At 53.0% G+C, this 21,674-nt stretch overlaps 1 protein-coding gene across 1 annotated transcript in view; it reads left to right on the top strand.

Annotated features, from left to right (window-relative positions):
• ENO3 (enolase 3) overlaps nt 1–21,674 on the top strand; it is a 70,579-nt gene that overhangs the window by 21,091 nt on the left and 27,814 nt on the right. Inside the window, exons 2-9 of the mRNA XM_073651063.1 lie at nt 13,179–13,269; nt 13,414–13,509; nt 13,587–13,645; nt 14,076–14,145; nt 14,216–14,349; nt 16,801–17,023; nt 17,159–17,356; nt 19,332–19,533. Coding sequence (XP_073507164.1) covers nt 13,185–13,269; nt 13,414–13,509; nt 13,587–13,645; nt 14,076–14,145; nt 14,216–14,349; nt 16,801–17,023; nt 17,159–17,356; nt 19,332–19,533 — 1,067 coding nt within the window. The 5' untranslated portion in view covers nt 13,179–13,184. The remainder of the gene's footprint in view (nt 1–13,178; nt 13,270–13,413; nt 13,510–13,586; nt 13,646–14,075; nt 14,146–14,215; nt 14,350–16,800; nt 17,024–17,158; nt 17,357–19,331; nt 19,534–21,674) is intronic.

The raw sequence follows: 21,674 nt of genomic DNA on the forward strand, positions 1-21,674 counted from the left end.
CCCCGTCCTTTTCCATTATAGGAAAATGCTCAGGACGAGATTTAAAGCTGTTGGCACTGTTGGACTCACGGGACTGTGTGTGGGATGGCTCCTTCTGAATCCGGGCTAGCTCCAGCTCGTCTTGGGCCTGTCACTCGGTCGGCTCTCTCAGCCTGGGCCTGTCGCTCCTCTCGGTCAACTTTGACCTGTTGCTCTGCTCGCTCCTGGAATTTCAAGATCAGCTGCAGTCGTCCGTCACGATCGTCTGCAGCGAGCTGCTCCAAGTCCATCTGCAGGTGGGGGTCCACACTACCCTGGCTGCGTTTATGGCTGGCACTCACAGGTGGGACCCCTGCAGCAGCGCCATCCAGGCCTTGGCTGGCCGCTCCATCATCAGGGCTCTGCTGTCGGACTGGTTCTGTGGCACCTTGCAACAGTTCAGCAATCATTTGGGCCTTGGTTTTGCCCATGGGGTCAATCCGTCCCAGCTCACAGAGGGCAGTGATAGTGTCCTTTGACTGCTAGTGATACCAGGGCTCTCCACGCGTAGCCATTATTGCCAAACAATTGATAGGACAGAAAAACAAGACAAGGGGAGGGGGGGTGCAACTGCTACACGTACAGTAATGTCCCAGATAAGAAAATATTAAAACACTGAGTCTGGTTCCTTAAAACTTCGCACAGAATTCTTGCAGGAACCGTGCAACTTTTCAGTGACAGGAATGATTGCTCAATCCAACCACTGATGTTCTGTAATATCCCACCGCTTGCCACCAATTTGCCAGGGATTCGCGCACACGCACGATCCCAATCACTCACTACGTAGCTATCGGCAAGCGAGCAGTGAGCGTATGGCGTACACACCTCCAAATTCCATGGAATATGTGTATATGCCCCTGTACGATCAATGGCAACTTCACGATAACCCAATTAAGATTATTCGCTGCCACCACCAATCAGTACTGGCCGATTGGACGCCTTATAGGTAGCATATGGCTTCGGGGGAGGAAAGATTTCAGGACAGAAGAAGCAGAACTATTAAAATTAAATCTCTAATTTCTGTGATAACTTCTCGCTGGTTGATCGCAGAAGTTAGCAAGTGATGCCATATTTTTTAGTGTGAATTTACCTTTATTTAGAGACCAGATATGACCTGGCTGATGTCCATTATTTTTGTACTTTTGCGTTATAGCTCACTGGGAGGGCTCACAGACACTATGCGTATTGTTCCTTAGCTAACCCTGTCGCTAAAAATATGTGTCCCATCGGAATTATAGGACTTCCAATATTCCATATTTAATGTCAATGCCTAGGAGACTGCAGATTCAACACATGTGCAAATGAGAAGGTCTTGGCTATTGTGCGGGGTGAGGTAGATTTCCTTTGAGCCTTAATGAGCGGTTTCCTATTTAGCCAGGTGTCTATTCATCACCCATGTCTTTCCATTTGGTATGCTAATTAGCCTGGATAATTGAGCTTGCCACTTCTTTTGTGTACTGCTATTTGCATAGAGCCAGCTATCTAGATTAGGAGCTCTTGCTCATTTGACAAATGGTAGATAGAGGAGGGGGGAAGAGTGAGAGGGATTTCAGAGGAGGAGAGAGATTCTTAATATTTTCTATGACAAGCAGCAATAGTCCTTAAGAAAGTTCATCAATCCAGACTACCGATCCCACAATTTTAGCACATATATCCTGCTCAGTCGGCCACCAAACGCCATAGGCTATTCATACATGGGGTCCAGAACCTCAGCCTAGATCCTCTCCCTTCAACATCTAATTATCTAAGAACAAGGCCAGCTCCTCACGCTCCTCCCCCATTTTTCCGGCACGGACACGCATGTAAGAGGTTTCACCTTCATGAGAATGAAACTTTGTATCATCCAGTTTCCTCAAAGCATATTCCATGTCGTCCTTGCAAATAAACTCCACAATCCACATTCCACCCTGGTATACATCAGCTTAGTAGACCTCTGCAGCTTCTCTCATGTGATCTTTCAGATCCTGCCAAGCCCTGGGACGAGGATTCTGTATTTAGTTTGCTGGGACAGTGGTCTGATACTCCTGCGGGGTCCTCCATATCCTCCCCCTGATCCATCGGTTTGTCCTGGGAAACTCCACACGTACCCAGCAAGAACCGAACTTGTATCCATTGCATCCAATCCCAGAGTGCTGACCCCAGCTATGGGGATGGTCACTTGGTGGCCTGGTAAATAGTGTTCAGGGAAGATAATATCTGGGCTGACTAGGAAGATGGTAGACCCAGTTTCACGAAGTCCCTGGGCCTCTTCCCTGATGTCATTTACCTCCCCCAGGTCACATTCCATTATGGTAACAGTCATTGCATTTTGTGTATTACTCACCACAGGCTGGGGTTACTCTGCATGTTCAGATTGTGTCTTTCCCTCTCGGCTGACGCAGTGTGAACCGGTCCTTGGCTTTGGGTTACAACATTGGCCCAGTGGCATACCAACCCGTCTCCTAGGTTGTTTCCCAGCAGCACATCTGCTGGGAGATGCCACACTACTCCTACAACCACCTTTCCATGACTGTGACCCCAGTCTAAATGTATTCAGGCCCTCCGAATGTTCAAAGAAACCTTCTGCTGCTAGTTGATCTTTAAATACACTCAGTATCTCCAGAGAGTTGCTGGTGATCTGGATCTTTAAATACACTCAGTTTCTCCAGAGAGTTGCTGGTGATCTGGATCTTTAAATACACTCAGTATCTCCAGAGAGTTGCTGGTGATCTGGATCTTTAAATACACTCAGTTTCTCCAGAGAGTTGCTGGTGATAGAGTTAATTCCTCTGTTCAGGTCTGGAATTCTAGCAGTCTGCTAGATTCTCCTTGGAGTTCGTTAGTGGATTGTAGTCGTTATCTCTCTGGTGTCTTTTCAAAGTTAAGTGCATCCCCTTTTATGTTTATTTTGTTTGTCTTTAGTTGCGGTGGGGCAGACTAGTGCTCACCCCTCCTCCTCCATACCTAGGGGCTAGCTCTAGGGTCAGCCAGGGCTAAGGTATCCTGCTCGGCAATAGGTGCGGAACCTATTTAGGGACGATAGGGGAGTCAGGGTGTTGTTAGATCTGCTTAGGGGTCTCCACTCTCCCTTTCCCTAGTTGCTGGGCATCCCCCTTTTTCCCATCGTCATACGCTGGGTTCTTCCCATATCTAGCATGACATTATCACCAGCCATTTAGAAAAAAAAAACAAAACTGACTTTTGTTTTCGTTTTGTGTTTTTTTTTTTCTTTTCCCGGGTTTATGGATCTCGTTTCAGTGCTGGTGTGACGCTCACAGCCCTCACCCTGGGAAGTGGGGTTACTCGGAGCCGGGTCAGATGTTGGGGGGTTGCAGTCGTGGCCCGGACCCGGTCCGTGCCCAGGGCGGTCACAATAAAAGATTTAATGGGCTTTCAAGGTTTGGTGTTAATCGAGTGGATGTAATGACTACGCCACCTGTGGTGTCTGGTGATCCGCCACCAGCGTTGCGTTCAGTCCTCTGAGGCCGGATGTAGTGGCAGCAGAAGATGGTACTACTCCCCACAGGCGGAGCAGGGCCTCAGGGCAGAGAAGACGGATCAGGGGGGTTGTAGTGGGTGATGCGGTGCCGCATTGCAATAAGGAACCGGAGGCAATGGATGCAGTCTTCCAAGCTTTACTCACATTGTTAGGTGTCAGCTGCAAGGCTTCTCATTGCTCCTCACGGCGCGCTGCGGCCACCAGGAAGGGGTTCAGCACACTCCGGGTAGTTCGGGTGCGTCAATCAGGATCCCCGTACTAGAGTGTTCCTAGACTTTCCCACTAGGTCCTCTCCTGTCCGTATGTGATGCGTGTACTAAGGCCGGGCCTTCCTCTGGTCTATGCACAGAACAAGGGTACGGGTGGCGACTTCACTCCATCCGTTACCCGGTGGGATCCACTGAGCCTCCGGGCTTCTCCGACAAAGACTTAAAGTGATATCGTGGGCCGGTACCCCTCTTGCAGTAGGATTCCCTCTGACTAGGCCAGAATAGTGAGGATAGTGTCCGGTTCTCAAGTCCTTAGCACAGACTAACACACTGGAGATCCACACCTCTCCAGACACAGATACTGAATAAGACACTTGGTCCCATTTTATTTACCAAACCAAGCCCCCAGGGAGGGGATATGTGAGCAGCCATTCCCACCCATTTCTTATGACTTCTCTTAAAATCAGCCCTGATACGCCCTATTAACCCTCTCAGCACTATACGTGCTGGAGCATGCTTTCCTGGGTTTACATCACCCAATCTACCAACCTTGACGATACATATTTTCCCTCAAGGACCTGCCATCTTACAAGACTTATAGTTCCGAATTCCGTAGATGGGCAACTGATACCAGATACCAGATAGATTGACCCGGCTCTTAGAAGCCAATTTTGTCAGAGCCTTTCAGAATGGGTGAAGGATGCCTTGGCAGTTTATGAACCCCCGGGGTCCTTGGAGGCTGCCATGTCATTGGCCATATGTTTGGATAGACGCCTTAGGGATAGGTGGGTGAGACCACATCCTCCTGAGCCCCCTTTTTGGGGCAACGCCCTTTTGCCGGGGAAATGGTCTGGGGGTGAACCTGTACTTATGGAATTGGAGGAACCCATGCAGAAGAGAAAGGGGTGTGCTTTTTTTTGTGGTAAAAAGGGCATTTTATTGAGGTCTGTCCCTCGGTTTCCAAGCAGAAAGAAACTCAATTAACCCTTGGTAGTGTGGAGTTGGATAATCAGGGGGGGGGTGTTTTTTTTAACATGCAGTTCTCGGTTTGTCCTGAGGGCAGATGTGGTGCTAGAGAGCAGGACTGAGAAAATGTCTGTATTTGTGGACAGTGGAGCTGGAGTCAGCATGGTTGATGCTGGGTTTGTGAGAACTCATGGGTTTACTTGCTGTCTGTTAACTAAGCCCATCCTTATTTATGCCATCGACTCAGCGACACTTACTCAGTGATCTCTGACTCAGATTGTACATAATATAAGACTGAGGGTGGGGTCTTTTCATTATGAAATAATTCCTTGTTATGTCCTGGAGGGTCTTCCCACCTTGACTGTACTGGATCTGGTTGGTGAAACATAATCCGATAGTGGATTGGCAATCCAGGGAAATTGTTGAATGGGCAGATTACTGCCATGAGAACTGCTTATACATTTCCCTTTCTACGGTCTCTACGGAGACATTACCTGCTTTTCTGTCTGGTTTCGAGGATGTATTTTCTGAGAAGGGGTGTCAGGATTTGCCTCCTCATCTTGCATATGACTGTCCTATTAACTGGAGCTAAAGTACCCAAGTCCACACTGTGTAATCTTTCTGGCCATATCAGACCCTCATCTTCGCCTGTGGTGGCAGGGTTCTTCTTCGTTAAGAAGAAAAGATGGGGGTCTCTGTCCCTGTTTAGAATACCCGGAATTGAATTAAATTACCATCCGAGATCCTTATCCTTCTTCCTCTGATTCCAGATTTATTCAATTAGGTTGTGGGAGCTAAATTGTTCTCCAAGTTGGATTTAAGGGGAGCCTACAATCTGGTGAGAATCAGTGAAGGGGATGAATGGAAAATAGCGTTCAATACCCCGGAAGGTCATTTCGAGAGTCTGGTTATGCCTTTTGGTTTGACCAATGCACCTGCAGTATTCCAGCATTTCATAAATTATATTTTCCATCATTTGGTGGGCAGGATTGTGGTGGTCTATCTGAATGATATTTTGGTTTACTCACCTGATTTTGAGATACATCAGGGTCAGGTTAAACAGGTACTACAGATATTAAGAGACAACAAACTATATGCCAAACTAGAGAAATGTATTTTCGCCATCCTGGGGGTGCAATTTTTGGGGTACCTGTTGTCACAAACGGGTTTTCGGATGGATCCAGAGAAGATCCATGCTGTACTTGATTGGGACCGTCCCTAAAAAACCTTAAGGCATTACAACGCTTTCTGGGCTTTACTCATTTTTACTGGAAATGTATTCAAAATTATTCGTTAATTGTGAAACCCCTCACTGACATGACAAGAAAGGGGTCTGATCCAAATGGTCGAATGCTGCGCAGCATTGTTTTTCCTCCTTAAAGAGATATTTTGCCACAGCACCTATAACTCAGTCAACCCGATGTTTCTCAATTTTTCATTGTAGAAGTTGATGCGTTGGAGGTGGGGTTTGGGGCTGTGTTGTCTCAGGGTCCGTCCCCTGGTAAATGGCATCCATGCGCTTTCTTTTCAAAAAAAATGTCTTCGGCCTAGAGAAATTATGACGTGGGTAATAGGGAGCTTTTGGCGATTAAATTGGTTTTCGAAGATTGGCGACATTGGTTGGATGGGGCAGTCCATCCTATTGCTGTTATCACGGACCATAAGAACCTGTCATATCTTCAGTTTGCTAAACGTCTCATCCCTAGCCAGGCTAGATGGTCTCTTTTTTGCTAGGTTCAATTTTGTTGTCACTTTCTGTCCAGGGATTAAAAATATCAAGGATGAAGCTTTATCCCGGAGCTTCCCTGGTGGTGGTGACCATGAGAACCCTGCCCCTATTTTGCAGAAGGGGGTAGACATTTCGGCTTTGTACTCTGACCTGGAGGGAGAGGTGTTGGAGGCTCAGGGGGACGGCCCTGCCTCCTGCCGGGGATGTTGTTTGTGCCATCTAATCTGCGTCGTAAAGTAATTAGGGAACATCACAACTCTGTGCTTGCTGGTCATTCAGGCGGTAAGGCAACTGCGGACCTCCTTTCTGTCATTTTTGGTGGCCGGGATTGCATCGGAATGTGGTTGACCATGTGTCGGCTTGCAGTATTTGCGCGCATTCTAAAGTATCGCATGCCCGTCCGTCTGGTCCTCTTCTGCCGCTGCCTACTCCTAGCAGACCATGGACATGTAGCACCCTGAGGATTCGGCTGCTACAGGGGTATTGCACCTCAACCCAGAGGTGTGATATTCCACTCCCGGGTAAGGATGGAGTGTGGAACTGAGCTCAGTCAGCTGCATGCACTACACACATCCCATTTCCGAGGAGCAGACCAACGGTACTCCCACTTAGAAATGTGCAGGTACGACCGAGTCTGTTCCTGGCTGGAGTGGGAGGGGGGTGGTACATCCCAGTAGTGTAGGGGCAGATAGGGGGAGCAGCCTGGGTAAAGATAGGAGCTCATTGGGTGCTGGTCACCTGAGCTCACACATAGAGGGAGTATTTAAGGTGGGCACCATCTAAGATCAGGGTCAGTCTGTCAGAGTGTAACCTGAAGAAAGCAGAAGAGCAGAGCAACCCCAGCCCAAGAGTGAGAGAGGAGAGAAAGAAAGACCCAGAGGGGGAGAAAGAAGGAACTCTGAGACCCCAAATACAATCACAGGGTGAAGAGTTGGCAACAGGGTACCGGATCCCAAACTGGTGGGGGCTAAAGCATACCTCAGCCAGAGACCGGAGGCCGTGGGCAGGATCTGCCACGGCCACCCACCACATCCACCCTGAAGGCAAACCACGTGTAGGGTCAGGGAACCCAAGGCCAAGGGTCTCCCAACAGAAGGCCCGAGGGAGCTGGACCTAGGTGGATCCCTGGTGGGGACGGCCAGAAGAAAGGACAAGAAGGAGGGCTCAGGGACACGCTCCGGACTTGCTTGGGGGTTGGCTGAATCCAGGACCTGGTGGACGCAGCACGGCTCGGGTGGTCACTCAAGGCCGGAGTGACCGGAATATCCGCAGTAAGTAAACACCCTGAACTGCACAACCCGACTCTGTCTTTACTTATCATCTACGCTGCACCACCACAACCCCCATCCTCTGCACCTGACCCCCTGAGGCCATACCCCTCCCGTTGGGGGTTATACTATCTAAAGCTGCACCAACACCATCAGCCTCAGCGGACCCTGCTGCAGCGGCGGCCGTAGTGACCGCAATCCAACGGGTGGCGTAGTCGACATAACGAACTTTGTAACATCTGTAGGACTGCCACATACTCTGAGCTTGACACCCTGGGCACGGACCGGGTCACAGCCACTCGGAGACTACAACCCCCATCTGATCCGGCTCCGGGTATTCCCCTAAAGAATATGGCCCAGGGGGCGCGTCAACTTTGGCGTAGTCGGCAGGATCTCGTGCCCGCAACAACCGGGTACTGCGTGCCTGAAGAAAAGAACAAGTTTACCTCAAAAAGAAGTCTCCTGCCGGTTCCGGAGGGTCCCCGCCATCGGACTCCATCACAGATCGATTCCCGCCGGTTGTCCGCCATTAACAGCTTTTTCCCGCCATCTGCAGAGTTTCCCGCCACTGGGAGACGATTCCCGCCATTTCCAAAGGTTTCCCGCCTTGTCAGAGCGGACGCCATTATGGGCGTGCCAGAGAATGGCAAGAGGCCGCCTCCCATCGTGGGCCAGGACCGAAAATGGCGCCAAAAGTGGAAACCGCCCCCACCAACGGAGACTGTGATGCTAGAGGTGTCTGTCAGCGTGAAAGAACTGCCCCTGGAGCTGACAATCACCAAGTGGCCCCGGGACCGCCCTCGAAGTGGGAGGACTGAGAAGAAGAGAACAAAGATGGGTGTCGCCTGGAGCAGTCTAGAGAGAGCGCACCCGGAGACAAGAAGCCTAGAGCTGAGTCCAGAAAGAGCCTACCCGGAGATGGAAGAAGAGCAGAGCAGCACCGGCCCGCTGGCCAGGAGCCTGCTGGAGACAACGGAAGGAGAGCAGAGCAGCACCGACCCGTTGGTCAGGAGCCTGCTAGAAGCAACGACCCCACTAGGCTTAGTGGAGGTCCTGGCACAGCTCCCCCGAGATCGGGAGTGTGCACAGACCGCGCTGGAGGGCCTCGCACGGAGGATGGCCCGGGTGCAGCGAGAGACGTTAGCAGAATGGAGCCGTGAGATGGCCCAGCAGACAAGAACTCGTCAGCGGAGCACGCCACCCGAGACGAGGAGACAGACCGCCTCTGAGGATGGCGCAGGAGGACTGAAGGCCGGAGACGGCGCCGGAAAGGGAGCCGAACGAAAGGAGGCAGGTAAAGGGGACGTCTCTACCCCAAACCGGGAAACCGCGTACCTGCCCCAGCTCCCCGTCGCAGAGCCCGAAGTACCCCCTGCCGTGCCCGTAACCGCAACGTCACCGCCACAGACTAGGCCTCAACCGGAAGCCGTAGCCGCGACCCCTGTGACGTCACACGCCTCGACCCCGAGCGTGACCAAGCAGGAAGTACCACCAGCCTGGTCGCAAGGCCTAGTACCCCCGGGCGCCGCAATACCAACAGCGCCCCCTACCTCCGCGGAGCCACCGGCCTGGTCGCAGGGCCAAGTAGCCCAGGGCGCCGCCGTCCTTACGGTGCCCTTCACTTTCCAGGTGCCCCAGGCCTGGCCGCAAGGCCTGGGCAACCCGGGCGCCACCACCACCGCGCCCATAAAACCAAGAGTGCCGCATCTGGGAGAAGATCTGTTCGCCCAACATACGTGCCCGGATGGGCAGCCCTTTATATGGCCACCGGAGTTTCACCATCCCCGACTCCGGAAAGAGAGACCCCTAGACGAACCCCTGATTCCAGTTCCAAAGCCCGTAAAAAGGACCTCGCCCCCGCTAGAGGAGGCACAGTTTGAGTGGGACCCCACCGGAGAAGATCTCATGGGGTTCACTCAGGAGACTCGGGCAGCCGCAGCGGAGCGTGCAGAGTGCTGCCGCCAGCAGCTCGAGGTCTTTGAGAGGGAGCGGAGAGAGAGGCGGGTCCGGGAACAACAAGCCCAAATAAAGAGCGCGGAGCAGAAGAGCCGGGCCAGGAGGAGTCCCCGTGCAGCTCATGGTCCCCCTTCCACCGGGACTGTGATCAAGTTTAATATGCAGCACGGGTGGGGCTTCATCCGAGATCACCGCACCCCAGGCGACGTCTTCGTGACAAGAAGAGACGTTGAGTCCCACCTACCGGAGGGACACAGAGGACGTGACCTGTATATAGGGGACGAGGTCACCTTCACCCGGCACAAGTGTGCCAAAGGACCCTACGCCCTCCATGTGCATCGCCTGACGGAGGAGGAGCTGCGGTGTGAGGAGGAGCAAGAGGACCCGGACGGGTCTGAAGTTAAAGGTAACCACAAAGAAAGAGCAGGAGGACGTCGTCGTTGAGTACAGCAGAGTACAAGCTGTATATAGTTGCCCGTCGGGGCACAGTGAACTGTTGCTGCTATTATAGTCCCCGTTGGGACCAGCGAATTGAACTGTTAACCAGTGTGTCCCTATTCCCACTGACCGAGGACTGAGAGCGGTCATCCCTTTCCTAAATACCTGGCCGAGGACTGAGAGCGGCCATATCCCTTTGTAAATAGTTGCGCTTCCTAAAGCGCCCCCTACCGGTTTTATAGGAAGACCAATTTTCTAGAGAAACTGTTGCACTTTTCCCGGGCACACGTTGCACAGTGTCCGGAGGAGGAGTTAGAAGCAAGAAACGACTACGAGAATGTTTTATATGAAAAGTTTTATGATGCTGCTAATATATGTTGTTTTATATGTTTTATTATGTTGTTTATGCAAAAGTTGTATGTTTTGGTGTTGTTTTATATCTTACAGCCCGAGGACGTGCTGTGATTTACCAGGGGGGAATGTAGCACCCTGAGGATTCGGCTGCTACAGGGGTATTGCACCTCAACCCAGAGGTGTGATATTCCACTCCCGGGTAAGGATGGAGTGTGGAACTGAGCTCAGTCAGCTGCATGCACTACACACATCCCATTTCCGAGGAGCAGACCAACGGTACTCCCACTTAGAAATGTGCAGGTACGACCGAGTCTGTTCCTGGCTGGAGTGGGAGGGGGGTGGTACATCCCAGTAGTGTAGGGGCAGATAGGGGGAGCAGCCTGGGTAAAGATAGGAGCTCATTGGGTGCTGGTCACCTGAGCTCACACATAGAGGGAGTATTTAAGGTGGGCACCATCTAAGATCAGGGTCAGTCTGTCAGAGTGTAACCTGAAGAAAGCAGAAGAGCAGAGCAACCCCAGCCCAAGAGTGAGAGAGGAGAGAAAGAAAGACCCAGAGGGGGAGAAAGAAGGAACTCTGAGACCCCAAATACAATCACAGGGTGAAGAGTTGGCAACAGGGTACCGGATCCCAAACTGGTGGGGGCTAAAGCATACCTCAGCCAGAGACCGGAGGCCGTGGGCAGGATCTGCCACGGCCACCCACCACATCCACCCTGAAGGCAAACCACGTGTAGGGTCAGGGAACCCAAGGCCAAGGGTCTCCCAACAGAAGGCCCGAGGGAGCTGGACCTAGGTGGATCCCTGGTGGGGACGGCCAGAAGAAAGGACAAGAAGGAGGGCTCAGGGACACGCTCCGGACTTGCTTGGGGGTTGGCTGAATCCAGGACCTGGTGGACGCAGCACGGCTCGGGTGGTCACTCAAGGCCGGAGTGACCGGAATATCCGCAGTAAGTAAACACCCTGAACTGCACAACCCGACTCTGTCTTTACTTATCATCTACGCTGCACCACCACAACCCCCATCCTCTGCACCTGACCCCCTGAGGCCATACCCCTCCCGTTGGGGGTTATACTATCTAAAGCTGCACCAACACCATCAGCCTCAGCGGACCCTGCTGCAGCGGCGGCCGTAGTGACCGCAATCCAACGGGTGGCGTAGTCGACATAACGAACTTTGTAACATCTGTAGGACTGCCACATACTCTGAGCTTGACACCCTGGGCACGGACCGGGTCACAGCCACTCGGAGACTACAACCCCCATCTGATCCGGCTCCGGGTATTCCCCTAAAGAATATGGCCCAGGGGGCGCGTCAGACACGCTTGTCCATGGATTTTATTACTGACCTACCGGTATCTGCAGGCAAGACTGTGGTTCTGGTGGTTGTAGTTTCATCGCATTACCAGCACTTCCGAATGCCAAGACTCTTGCTCAGGTATTCATTAATGTCTCCCCAAATGTATCCATGGGTTCTCTGATGGTCAATGGAGTAGATATGTATCCTTCAAGTCAGGACCGTGTACACTTAGGCCGGAATCATGTAGAATCCAAATCTGTGTCTCTCTGGATCGAGCCATGCTACCGAGCTGATGTCCTGAAGAGTCTGTCTGATTGTTGATTCTCTTTGCAAAGTCTCTCTTTCAATTCTGTCTGCTACAGAGGCATATGTCCCTTAAATAGTTACAATTGTTTTTTCAAGCACACATCCACTGGTCAAGAATTAGGGAGGGTATTATTCCACAGGGAACATGCCTCATTGTTTGAGCATTTAATCAATTTACATAGTTGGTATAGCAGGGGGCTCTTGTAAATAAACATTCAGGTTTATACAAATAATAGTATGTCCTTCTTGACCAGACAATACATTTACAAGTCAACACAAACACAATAGTGTACGTCTCTTGGCTTAACAAATGTAAACGTCTGGCTGATTAAGCTAAGAAGCTGTTTCGTCACAGGTATTATTACGGTCATGTGATCAGTGTACATCGGTATTGTTAGTGTCATGTGATCAGTGTATATCGGTATTATTATAGTCATGTGATCAGTGTATATTGGTGTTATTATAGTCATGTGATCAGTGTATATCGGTATTATTACAGTCATGTGATCAGTGTATATTGGTGTTATTACTGTCATGTGATCAGTGTATATCAGTATTATTACAGTCATGTGATCAGTGTATATCGGTATTACAGTCATGTGATCAGTGTATATTGGTATTATTACAGTCATGTGATCAGTGTATATTGGTATTACAGCCATGTAATCAGTGTATATTGGTATTATTACAGTCATGTGATCAGTGTATATCAGTGTTATTACAGTCATGTGATCAGTGTATATCGGTATTATTACAATCATGTGATCAGTGTATATTGGTATTATTATAGTCATGTGATCAGTGTATATCGGTATTATTACAGTCATGTGATCAGTGAATATTGGTATTATTACAATCATGTGATCAGTGTATATCGGTGTTATTACAGTCATGTGATCAGTGTATATCGGTGTTATTACAGTCATGTGATCAGTGTATATTAGTATTACAGTCATGTGATCAGTGTATATTGGTATTATTACAGTCATGTGATCAGTGTATATTGGTATTATTTGTGTCATGTGATCAGTGTATATCGGTATTATTACAGTCATGTGATCAGTGTATATTAGTATTACAGTCATGTGATCAGTGTATATTGGTATTATTACAGTCATGTGATCTCTGTCCCCTCATTTCTCCTTCCTGCTCCTCAGGGCATCATGTCTATACAGAAGATTCATGCTCGGGAGATCCTGGACTCCAGGGGTAACCCTACCGTAGAGGTGGACCTGTACACCGGGAAAGGTGCGTGTGTTCATTATACAACACTCAGGTACAGAGGTCACGGGTCTCTAGGTGTGAGGCTGATTCCAGAGCAGCACAGAGTATTTCAGGAGATAGATTGCTAGCAGCTGTGCGCTTTCTTATCCTGTGTCCTCACTATGACAGGGATGTTTCGGGCCGCGGTCCCGAGTGGAGCCTCCACAGGAATCTATGAGGCTCTGGAGCTGAGAGATGGCGACAAATCACGATATTTGGGGAAAGGTAAGACCATTATAAATCATCCAAGAGGATCTACCCATCTTCCCCACATGTCCTGTAACCACTACTACCCCCAACAGGTGTCCAGAAGGCTGTGGAGCACATCAACAAGACTATTGTCCCCGCCGTACTGGAGAAGGTAAGTGACAGCATCACCAACGCACTGTGGTCAGGGGTCTGATGGTCCAGAGTATGGTGGTCGGGGGTCTGATGGTCCAGAGTATGGTGGTCAGGGATCTGATGGTCCAGAGTTTGGTGGTCAGGGGTCTGATGGTCCAGAGTATGGTGGTGAGGGGTCTGATGGTCCAGAGTATGGTGGACGGGGGTCTGATGGTCCAGAATATGGTGATCAGGGGTCTGATGGTCCAGAGTATGGTGGACAGGGGTCTGATGGTCCAGAGTATGGTGGACGGGGGTCTGATGGTCCAGAGTATGGTGGACGGGGGTCTGATGGTCCAGAGTATGGTGGACGGGGGTCTGATGGTCCTGTATATGTCTCGCCCTGGACCAGTAGATGGGGGTCTGTAGATTGAGGCGAGATTTCTCATCTCCACGTTCTGTCTCTGTAGAAACTCAGCGTTGTGGAGCAGGAGAAGATCGATAAACTGATGCTGGAGCTGGATGGGACCGAGAACAAATGTAAGTATGAAGAGATGTGAGAGACGAGACGTCCGTGGGGAGAAAATCTGATTTCCCTCTTTACTTTAAGCTAAGTTTGGTGCTAACGCAATCCTGGGGGTGTCCCTGGCCGTGTGCAAGGCCGGAGCAGCGGAGAAGGGGGTCCCCCTCTACAGGCACATCGCTGACCTCGCGGGAAACCCCGATATTATTCTTCCCGTCCCTGTGAGTATTCAGTATTGCATTCCCCCAAAAATAATACCGTCCCTCGTCTCTTCATTCTCTCTCTCCGTTCCCCCGTCTCCTCATTCTCTCTCTCCGTCCCTCCGTCTCCTCATTCTCTCTCTCTCCGTCCCCTTGTTTCCTCATTCTCTCTCTCTCCGTCCCCTTGTCTCCTCATTCTCTCTTTGTTCCCCCATCTCCTCATTCTCTTTCCCTGTCCCCGTCTCCTCATTCTCTCTCCATCCCCCGTCTTCTTGTTCTCTCTCTCCGTCCCCCTGCCTCCTCATTCTCTCTCTCCGTACCCGTCTCCTCATTCTCTCTCTCCGTTCCCGTCTCCTCATTCTCTCTCTCCGTTCCCATCTCCTCATTCTCTCTCTCTCCGTCCCCCCATCTCCTCATTCTCTCTCCCCATCCCCCGTGTCCTCATTCTCTCTCTCTCTGTCCCCCTCTCTCCTCATTCTCTCTCTTAGTCCCCCGTCTCCTCATTCTCTCTCTCCGTCCCCGTCTGCTCGTTCACGCTCTGTCCCCCCGTCTCCTAATTCTCTCTGTCCGTCCTCCGTCCCCTCATTCTCTCTGTCCGTCCTCCGTCCCCTCATTCTCTCTGTCCGTCCGTCTCCTCATTCTCTCTGTCCGTCCTCCGTCTCCTCATTCTCTCTGTCCGTCCTCCATCTCCTCATTCTCTCTGTCCGTCCTCCGTCTCCTCATTCTCTCTGTCCGTCCCCCCGTCTCCTCATTCTCTCTCTCGTCCCTGCATCTCCTCATTCTCTCTGTCCGTCCTCCGTCTTCTAATTCTCTCTGTCCGTCCCCCCGTATCCTCATTCTCTCTGTCCGTCCCCCCGTCTCCTCATTCTCTCTCTCATCCCTCCATCTCCTCATTCTCTCTGTCCGTCCTCCATCTCCTCATTCTCTCTGTCCATCCTCCATCTCCTCATTCTCTCTGTCCATCCCCCCGTCTCCTCATTTTCTCTCGTCCCCCGTCTCCTCATTCTCTCTGTCCGTCCTCCGTCTCCTCATTCTCTCTGTCCATCCTCCGTCTCCTCATTCTCTCTGTCCGTCCCCCCGTCTCCTCATTCTCTCTCTCGTCCCTGCATCTCCTCATCCTCTCTGTCCTCCTCTGTCTCCTCATTCTCTCTCTCAGTCCCCCCGTCTCCTCATTCTCTATCTCAGTCCCCCCGTCTCCTCATTCTCTCTCTCGTCCCTCCATCTCCTTATTCTCTCTGTCTGTCCTCTGTCTCCTCATTCTCTCTGTCTGCCCTCCGTCTCCTCATTCTCTCTCTGCTCTCCTTCTCCTCATTCTCTCTGTCCGTCCTCCATCTCCTCATTCTCTCTCCGCTCCCCTTCTCCTCATTCTCTCTGTCCGTCCTCCGTCTCCTCATTCTCTCTGTCCGTCCCCCCGTCTCCTCATTCTCTCTGTCCGTCCCCCCATCTCCTCATTCTCTCTGTCCCTCCTCCATCTCCTCATTCTCTCTGTCCGTCCCCCGTCTCCTCATTCTCTCTCTCGTCCCTCTATCTCCTCATTCTCTCTGTCCGTCCCCCCGTCTCCTCATTCTCTCTGTCCGTCCCACCGTCTCCTCATTCTCTCTCTCGTCCCTCCATCTCCTCATTCTCTCTGTCCGTCCTCCGTCTCCTCATTCTCTCTGTCCGTCCCCCCGTCTCCTCATTCTCTCTCTCACGGTCCTCCCGTCTCCTCATTCTCTCTCTCACGGTCCTCCCGTCTCCTCATTCTCTCTCTCACGGTCCTCCCGTCTCCTCATTCTCTCTCTCACAGTCCTCCCGTCTCCTCATTCTCTCTCTCACGGTCCTCCCGTCTCCTCATTCTCTCTCTCACAGTCCTCCCGTCTCCTCATTCTCTCTGTCCGTCCCCCCGTCTCCTCATTCTCTCTCTCACGGTCCTCCCGTCTCCTCATTCTCTCTCTCACAGTCCTCCCGTCTCCTCATTCTCTCTGTCCGTCCCCCCGTCTCCTCATTCTCTCTGTCCGTCCCCCCATCTCCTCATTCTCTCTCTCACGGTCCTCCCGTCTCCTCATTCTCTCTCTCACGGTCCTCCCGTCTCCTCATTCTCTCTCTCACAGTCCTCCCGTCTCCTCATTCTCTCTCTCACGGTCCTCCCGTCTCCTCATTCTCTCTCTCACAGTCCTCCCGTCTCCTCATTCTCTCTGTCCGTCCCCCCGTCTCCTCATTCTCTCTCTCACAGTCCTCCCGTCTCCTCATTCTCTCTGTCCGTCCCCCCGTCTCCTCATTCTCTCTGTCCGTCCTCCGTCTCCTCATTCTCTCTGTCCGTCCTCCGTCTCCTCATTCTCTCTGTCTGTCCCTCCGTCTCCTCATTCTCTCTGTCCGTCCCCCCGTCTCCTCATTCTCTCTGTCCGTCCCCCCGTCTCCTCATTCTCTCTCCGCTCTCCTTCTCCTCATTCTCTCTCGTCTCTCCGTCTCCTCATTATTTCTGTCTCTCTTCAGGCCTTCAATGTCATTAATGGTGGCTCCCATGCCGGTAATAAGTTGGCCATGCAGGAGTTCATGATCCTTCCTGTGGGGGCATCAACCTTCCGTGAGGCCATGCGCATCGGGGCGGAGGTCTACCATAACCTGAAGGCTGTCATTAAGGCCAAGTACGGCAAAGATGCCACCAACGTGGGGGATGAGGGCGGATTTGCTCCCAACATCCTGGAGAACAATGAGGGTGAGCAGACGAGGCACCTTGAGGCGCTGCAGGGTGTGACGGTGACCCGCGTGCCCCTCATCATATAATCGTACAGTATAATGTCTGCACCCGGAGATCAGCGGGGAATGAACGAGGGCATTGTGTCTCCTGCAGCTCTGGAGCTCCTGAAAGCCGCTATCGAGAAGGCCGGATACCCAGACAAGATCGTCATCGGGATGGACGTCGCTGCATCCGAATTCTTCCGCAAAGGAAAATACGATCTGGACTTCAAATCACCAGACGACCCGAACCGCTACATCAGCGGAGAAGAGCTGGGCAACCTGTACAAGTCCTTCATCAAGAATTACCCGGGTGAGGGTGTAGACGACATATACCCTGACAAAAGGGAGCTGTGAGCCGCCCTCCCTGCAGGGTGATACAGATAGAGGGAGCTGTGAGCCAGCCCCGCCCCCTGCAGGGTGATACATATAGAGGGAGCTGTGAGCCGGCCCCGCCTCCTGCAGGGTGATACATATAGAGGGAGCTGTGAGACGGCCCCGCCTCCTGCAGGGTGATACAGATAGAGGGAGCTGTGAGCCGGCCCCGCCCCCTGCAGGGTGATACATATAGAGGGAGCTGTGAGCCGGCCCCGCCCCCTGCAGGGTGATACAGATAGAGGGAGCTGTGAGCCGGCGCCGCCTCCTGCAGGGTGATACAGATAGAGGGAGCTGTGAGACGGCCCCGCCTCCTGCAGGGTGATACAGATAGAGGGAGCTGTGAGCCGGCCCCGCCCCCTGCAGGGTGATACATATAGAGGGAGCTGTGAGCCGGCCCCGCCCCCTGCAGGGTGATATATATAGAGAAGCTGTGAGCCGGCCCCGCCTCCTGCAGGGTGATACATATAGAGGGAGCTGTGAGACGGCCCCGCCTCCTGCAGGGTGATACAGATAGAGGGAGCTGTGAGCCGGCCCCGCCCCCTGCAGGGTGATACATATAGAGGGAGCTGTGAGCCGGCCCCGCCCCCTGCAGGGTGATACATATAGAGGGAGCTGTGAGCCGGCCCCGCCTCCTGCAGGGTGATACATATAGAGGGAGATGTGAGCCGGCCCCGTCTCCTGCAGGGTGATACAGATAGAGGGAGCTGTGAGCCGGCCTCGCCTCCTGCAGGGTGATACAGATAGAGGGAGCTGTGAGCCGGCCCCGCCTCCTGCAGGGTGATACAGATAGAGGGAGCTGTGAGCCGGCCCCGCCCCCTGCAGGGTGATACATATAGAGGGAGCTGTGAGCCGGCCCCGCCCCCTGCAGGGTGATATATATAGAGGGAGCTGTGAGCCGGCCCCGCCTCCTGCAGGGTGATACAGATAGAGGGAGCTGTGAGCCGGCCCCACCTCCTGCAGGGTGATACAGATAGAGGGAGCTGTGAGCCGGCCCCGCCCCCTGCAGGGTGATATATATAGAGGGAGCTGTGAGCCGGCCCCGCCCCCTGCAGGGTGATATATATAGAGGGAGCTGTGAGCCGGCCCCGCCTCCTGCAGGGTGATACATATAGAGGGAGCTGTGAGACGGCCCCGCCTCCTGCAGGGTGATACAGATAGAGGGAGCTGTGAGCCGGCCCCGCCCCCTGCAGGGTGATACATATAGAGGGAGCTGTGAGCCGGCCCCGCCCCCTGCAGGGTGATATATATAGAGGGAGCTGTGAGCCGGCCCCGCCTCCTGCAGGGTGATACATATAGAGGGAGCTGTGAGACGGCCCCGCCTCCTGCAGGGTGATACAGATAGAGGGAGCTGTGAGCCGGCCCCGCCCCCTGCAGGGTGATACATATAGAGGGAGCTGTGAGCCGACCCCGACCCCTGCAGGGTGATACATATAGAGGGAGCTGTGAGCCAGCCCGGCCTCCTGCAGGGTGATACAGATAAAAGGGATCTGTGAGCCGGCCCAGCCTCCTGCAGGGTGATATATATAGAGGGAGCTGTGAGCCGGCCCTGCCTCCTGCAGGGTGATACAGATAAAAGGGATCTGTGAGCCGGCCCCGCCCCCTGCAGGGTGATATATATAGAGGGAGCTGTGAGCCGGCCCCGCCCTCTGCAGGGTGATACATATGGAGGGAGCTGTGAGCCGGCCCCGCCTCCTGCAGGGTGATGTATATAGAGGGATCTGTGAGCCGGCCCCGCCCCCTGCAGGGTGATATATATAGAGGGAGCTGTGAGCTGGCCCCGCCTCCTGCAGGGTGATATATATAGAGGGAGCTGTGAGCCGGCCCCGCCTCCTGCAGGGTGATACAGATAAAAGGGATCTGGGAGCCGGCACCACCTACTGCAGAGTAATCTTCTCCTCTTTTCCCCGCAGTGGTCTCCATTGAGGACCCCTTTGACCAGGATGACTGGGATAACTGGAAGAACTTCCTCTCCACTGTTGATATCCAGATCGTCGGTGATGATTTAACCGTCACAAATCCAAAGCGGATCCAGAAAGCCGTGGAGGTGAAAGCCTGCAACTGCCTCCTGCTGAAGGTCAACCAGATTGGCTCCGTCACCGAGTCCATCCAGGCGTAAGTGACCGGAGCGGCCGCTGTGGAGACACCGACACTCCGGAGAGAGGATGCACAAATTCTGATCTTTCCTTCAGTCCAATCCCAATGTATAACATCTGGCCCCTCAATCACCCCCAGTGTGTAACATCTGGCCCCTCAATCCCCCTCAGTGTATAACATCCGGCCCCTCAATCACCCCCAGTGTATAACATCCAGCACCTCCATCTCCCCTCAGTGTATAACATCCGGCCCCTCAATCCCCCCCAGTGTATAACATCCGGCCCCTCAATCACCCCCAGTGTATAACATCCAGCACCTCCATCACCCCTCAGTGTATAACATCTGGCCCCTCAATCACCCCCAGTGTGTAACATCCAGCCCTTCCATCTCCCCCCAGTGTGTAACATCTGGCCCCTCAATCCCCCTCAGTGTGTAACATCCGGCCCCTCCATCACCCCCAGTGTATAACATCTGGCCACTCAATCACCCTCCGTGTGTAACATCCGGCCCCTCCATCACCCCCAGTGTATAACATCTGGCCCCTCAATCACCCCTCAGTGTATAACATCCGGCCCCTCAATCACCCCTAGTGTATAACATCTGGCCCCTCAATCCCCCCCAGTGTGTAACATCTGGCCCCTCAATCCCCCTCAGTGTGTAACATCCGGCCCCTCAATCACCCCCAGTGTGTAACATCCGGCCACTCCATCACCCCCAGTGTATAACATCTGGCCCCTCAATCACCCCTCAGTGTATAACATCCGGCCCCTCAATCACCCCTAGTGTATAACATCTGGCCCCTCAATCCACCCCAGTGTGTAACATCCAGCCCCTCCATCTCCCCTCAGTGTATAACATCTGGCCCCTCAATCCCCCCCAGTGTGTAACATCTGGCCCCTCAATCCCCCTCAGTGTATAACATCTGGCCCCTCAATCACACCCAGTGTGTAACATCCGGCCCCTCCATCACCCCCAGTGTATAACATCTGGCCCCTCAATCACCCCCAGTGTGTAACATCCGGCCCCTCCATCACCCCTAGTGTATAACATCTGGCCCCTCAATCACCCCCGGTGTGTAATATCCGGCCCCTCCATCACCCCTCAGTGTATAACATCCGGCCCCTCCATCACCCCTCAGTGTGTAACATCGAGCCCCTCAATCACCCCCAGTGTGTAACATCCGGCCCCTCCATCTCCCCTCAGTGTGTAACATCCAGCCCCTCCATCACCCCTCAGTGTGTAACATCCAGCCCCTCCATCACCCCTCAGTGTAAAACATCCAGCCCCTCCATCACCCCTCAGTGTATAACATCCAGAACCTCCATCACCCCTCAGTGTCTAACATCCGGCCCCTCCATCACCCCTCAGTGTGTAACATCTGGCCCCTCAATCCCCCTCAGTGTATAACATCTGGCCCCTCAATCACCCCCAGTGTGTAACATCTAGCCCCTCAATCCCCCTCAGTGTATAACATCTGGCCCCTCAATCACCCCCAGTGTAAAACATCTGGCCCCTCAATCACCCCCAGTGTATAACATCTGGCCCCTCAATCACCCCCAGTGTGTAACATCCGGCCCCTCCATCTCCCCTCAGTGTATAACATCCGGCCCCTCCATCTCCCCACAGTGTATAACATCCAGCCCCTCAATCCCCCTCAGTGTATAACATCCAGCCCCTCAATCCCCCCCAATGTGTAACATCCAGCCCCTCAATCCCCCTCAGTGTATAACATCTGGCCCCTCAATCAACCCCGGTGTGTGACATCCGGCCCCTCCATCACCCCTCAGTGTATAACATCCGGCCCCTCCATCACCCCTCAGTGTATAACATCCGGCCCCTCCATCACCCCTCAGTGTGTAACATCGAGCCCCTCAATCACCCCCGGTGTGTAACATCCGGCCCCTCCATCTCCACTCAGTGTATAACATCCGGCCCCTCCATCACCCCCAGTGTATAACATCCGGAACCTCCATCTCCCCCCAGTGTATAACATCCAGCCCCTCCATCTCCCCTCAGTGTGTAACATCCGGCCCCTCCATCTCCCCCCAGTGTATAACATCCGGCCCCTCCATCACCCCTCAGTGTATAACATCTGGCCCCTCCATCACCCCTCAGTGTGTAACATCCGGCCCCTCCATCTCCCCTCAGTGTGTAACATC

Source organism: Phyllobates terribilis, unplaced genomic scaffold (assembly GCF_046119375.1).
Source record: "Phyllobates terribilis strain yellow unplaced genomic scaffold, ASM4611937v1 Scaffold_11__3_contigs__length_659146591, whole genome shotgun sequence".
Lineage (NCBI taxonomy): Eukaryota > Metazoa > Chordata > Amphibia > Anura > Dendrobatidae > Phyllobates > Phyllobates terribilis.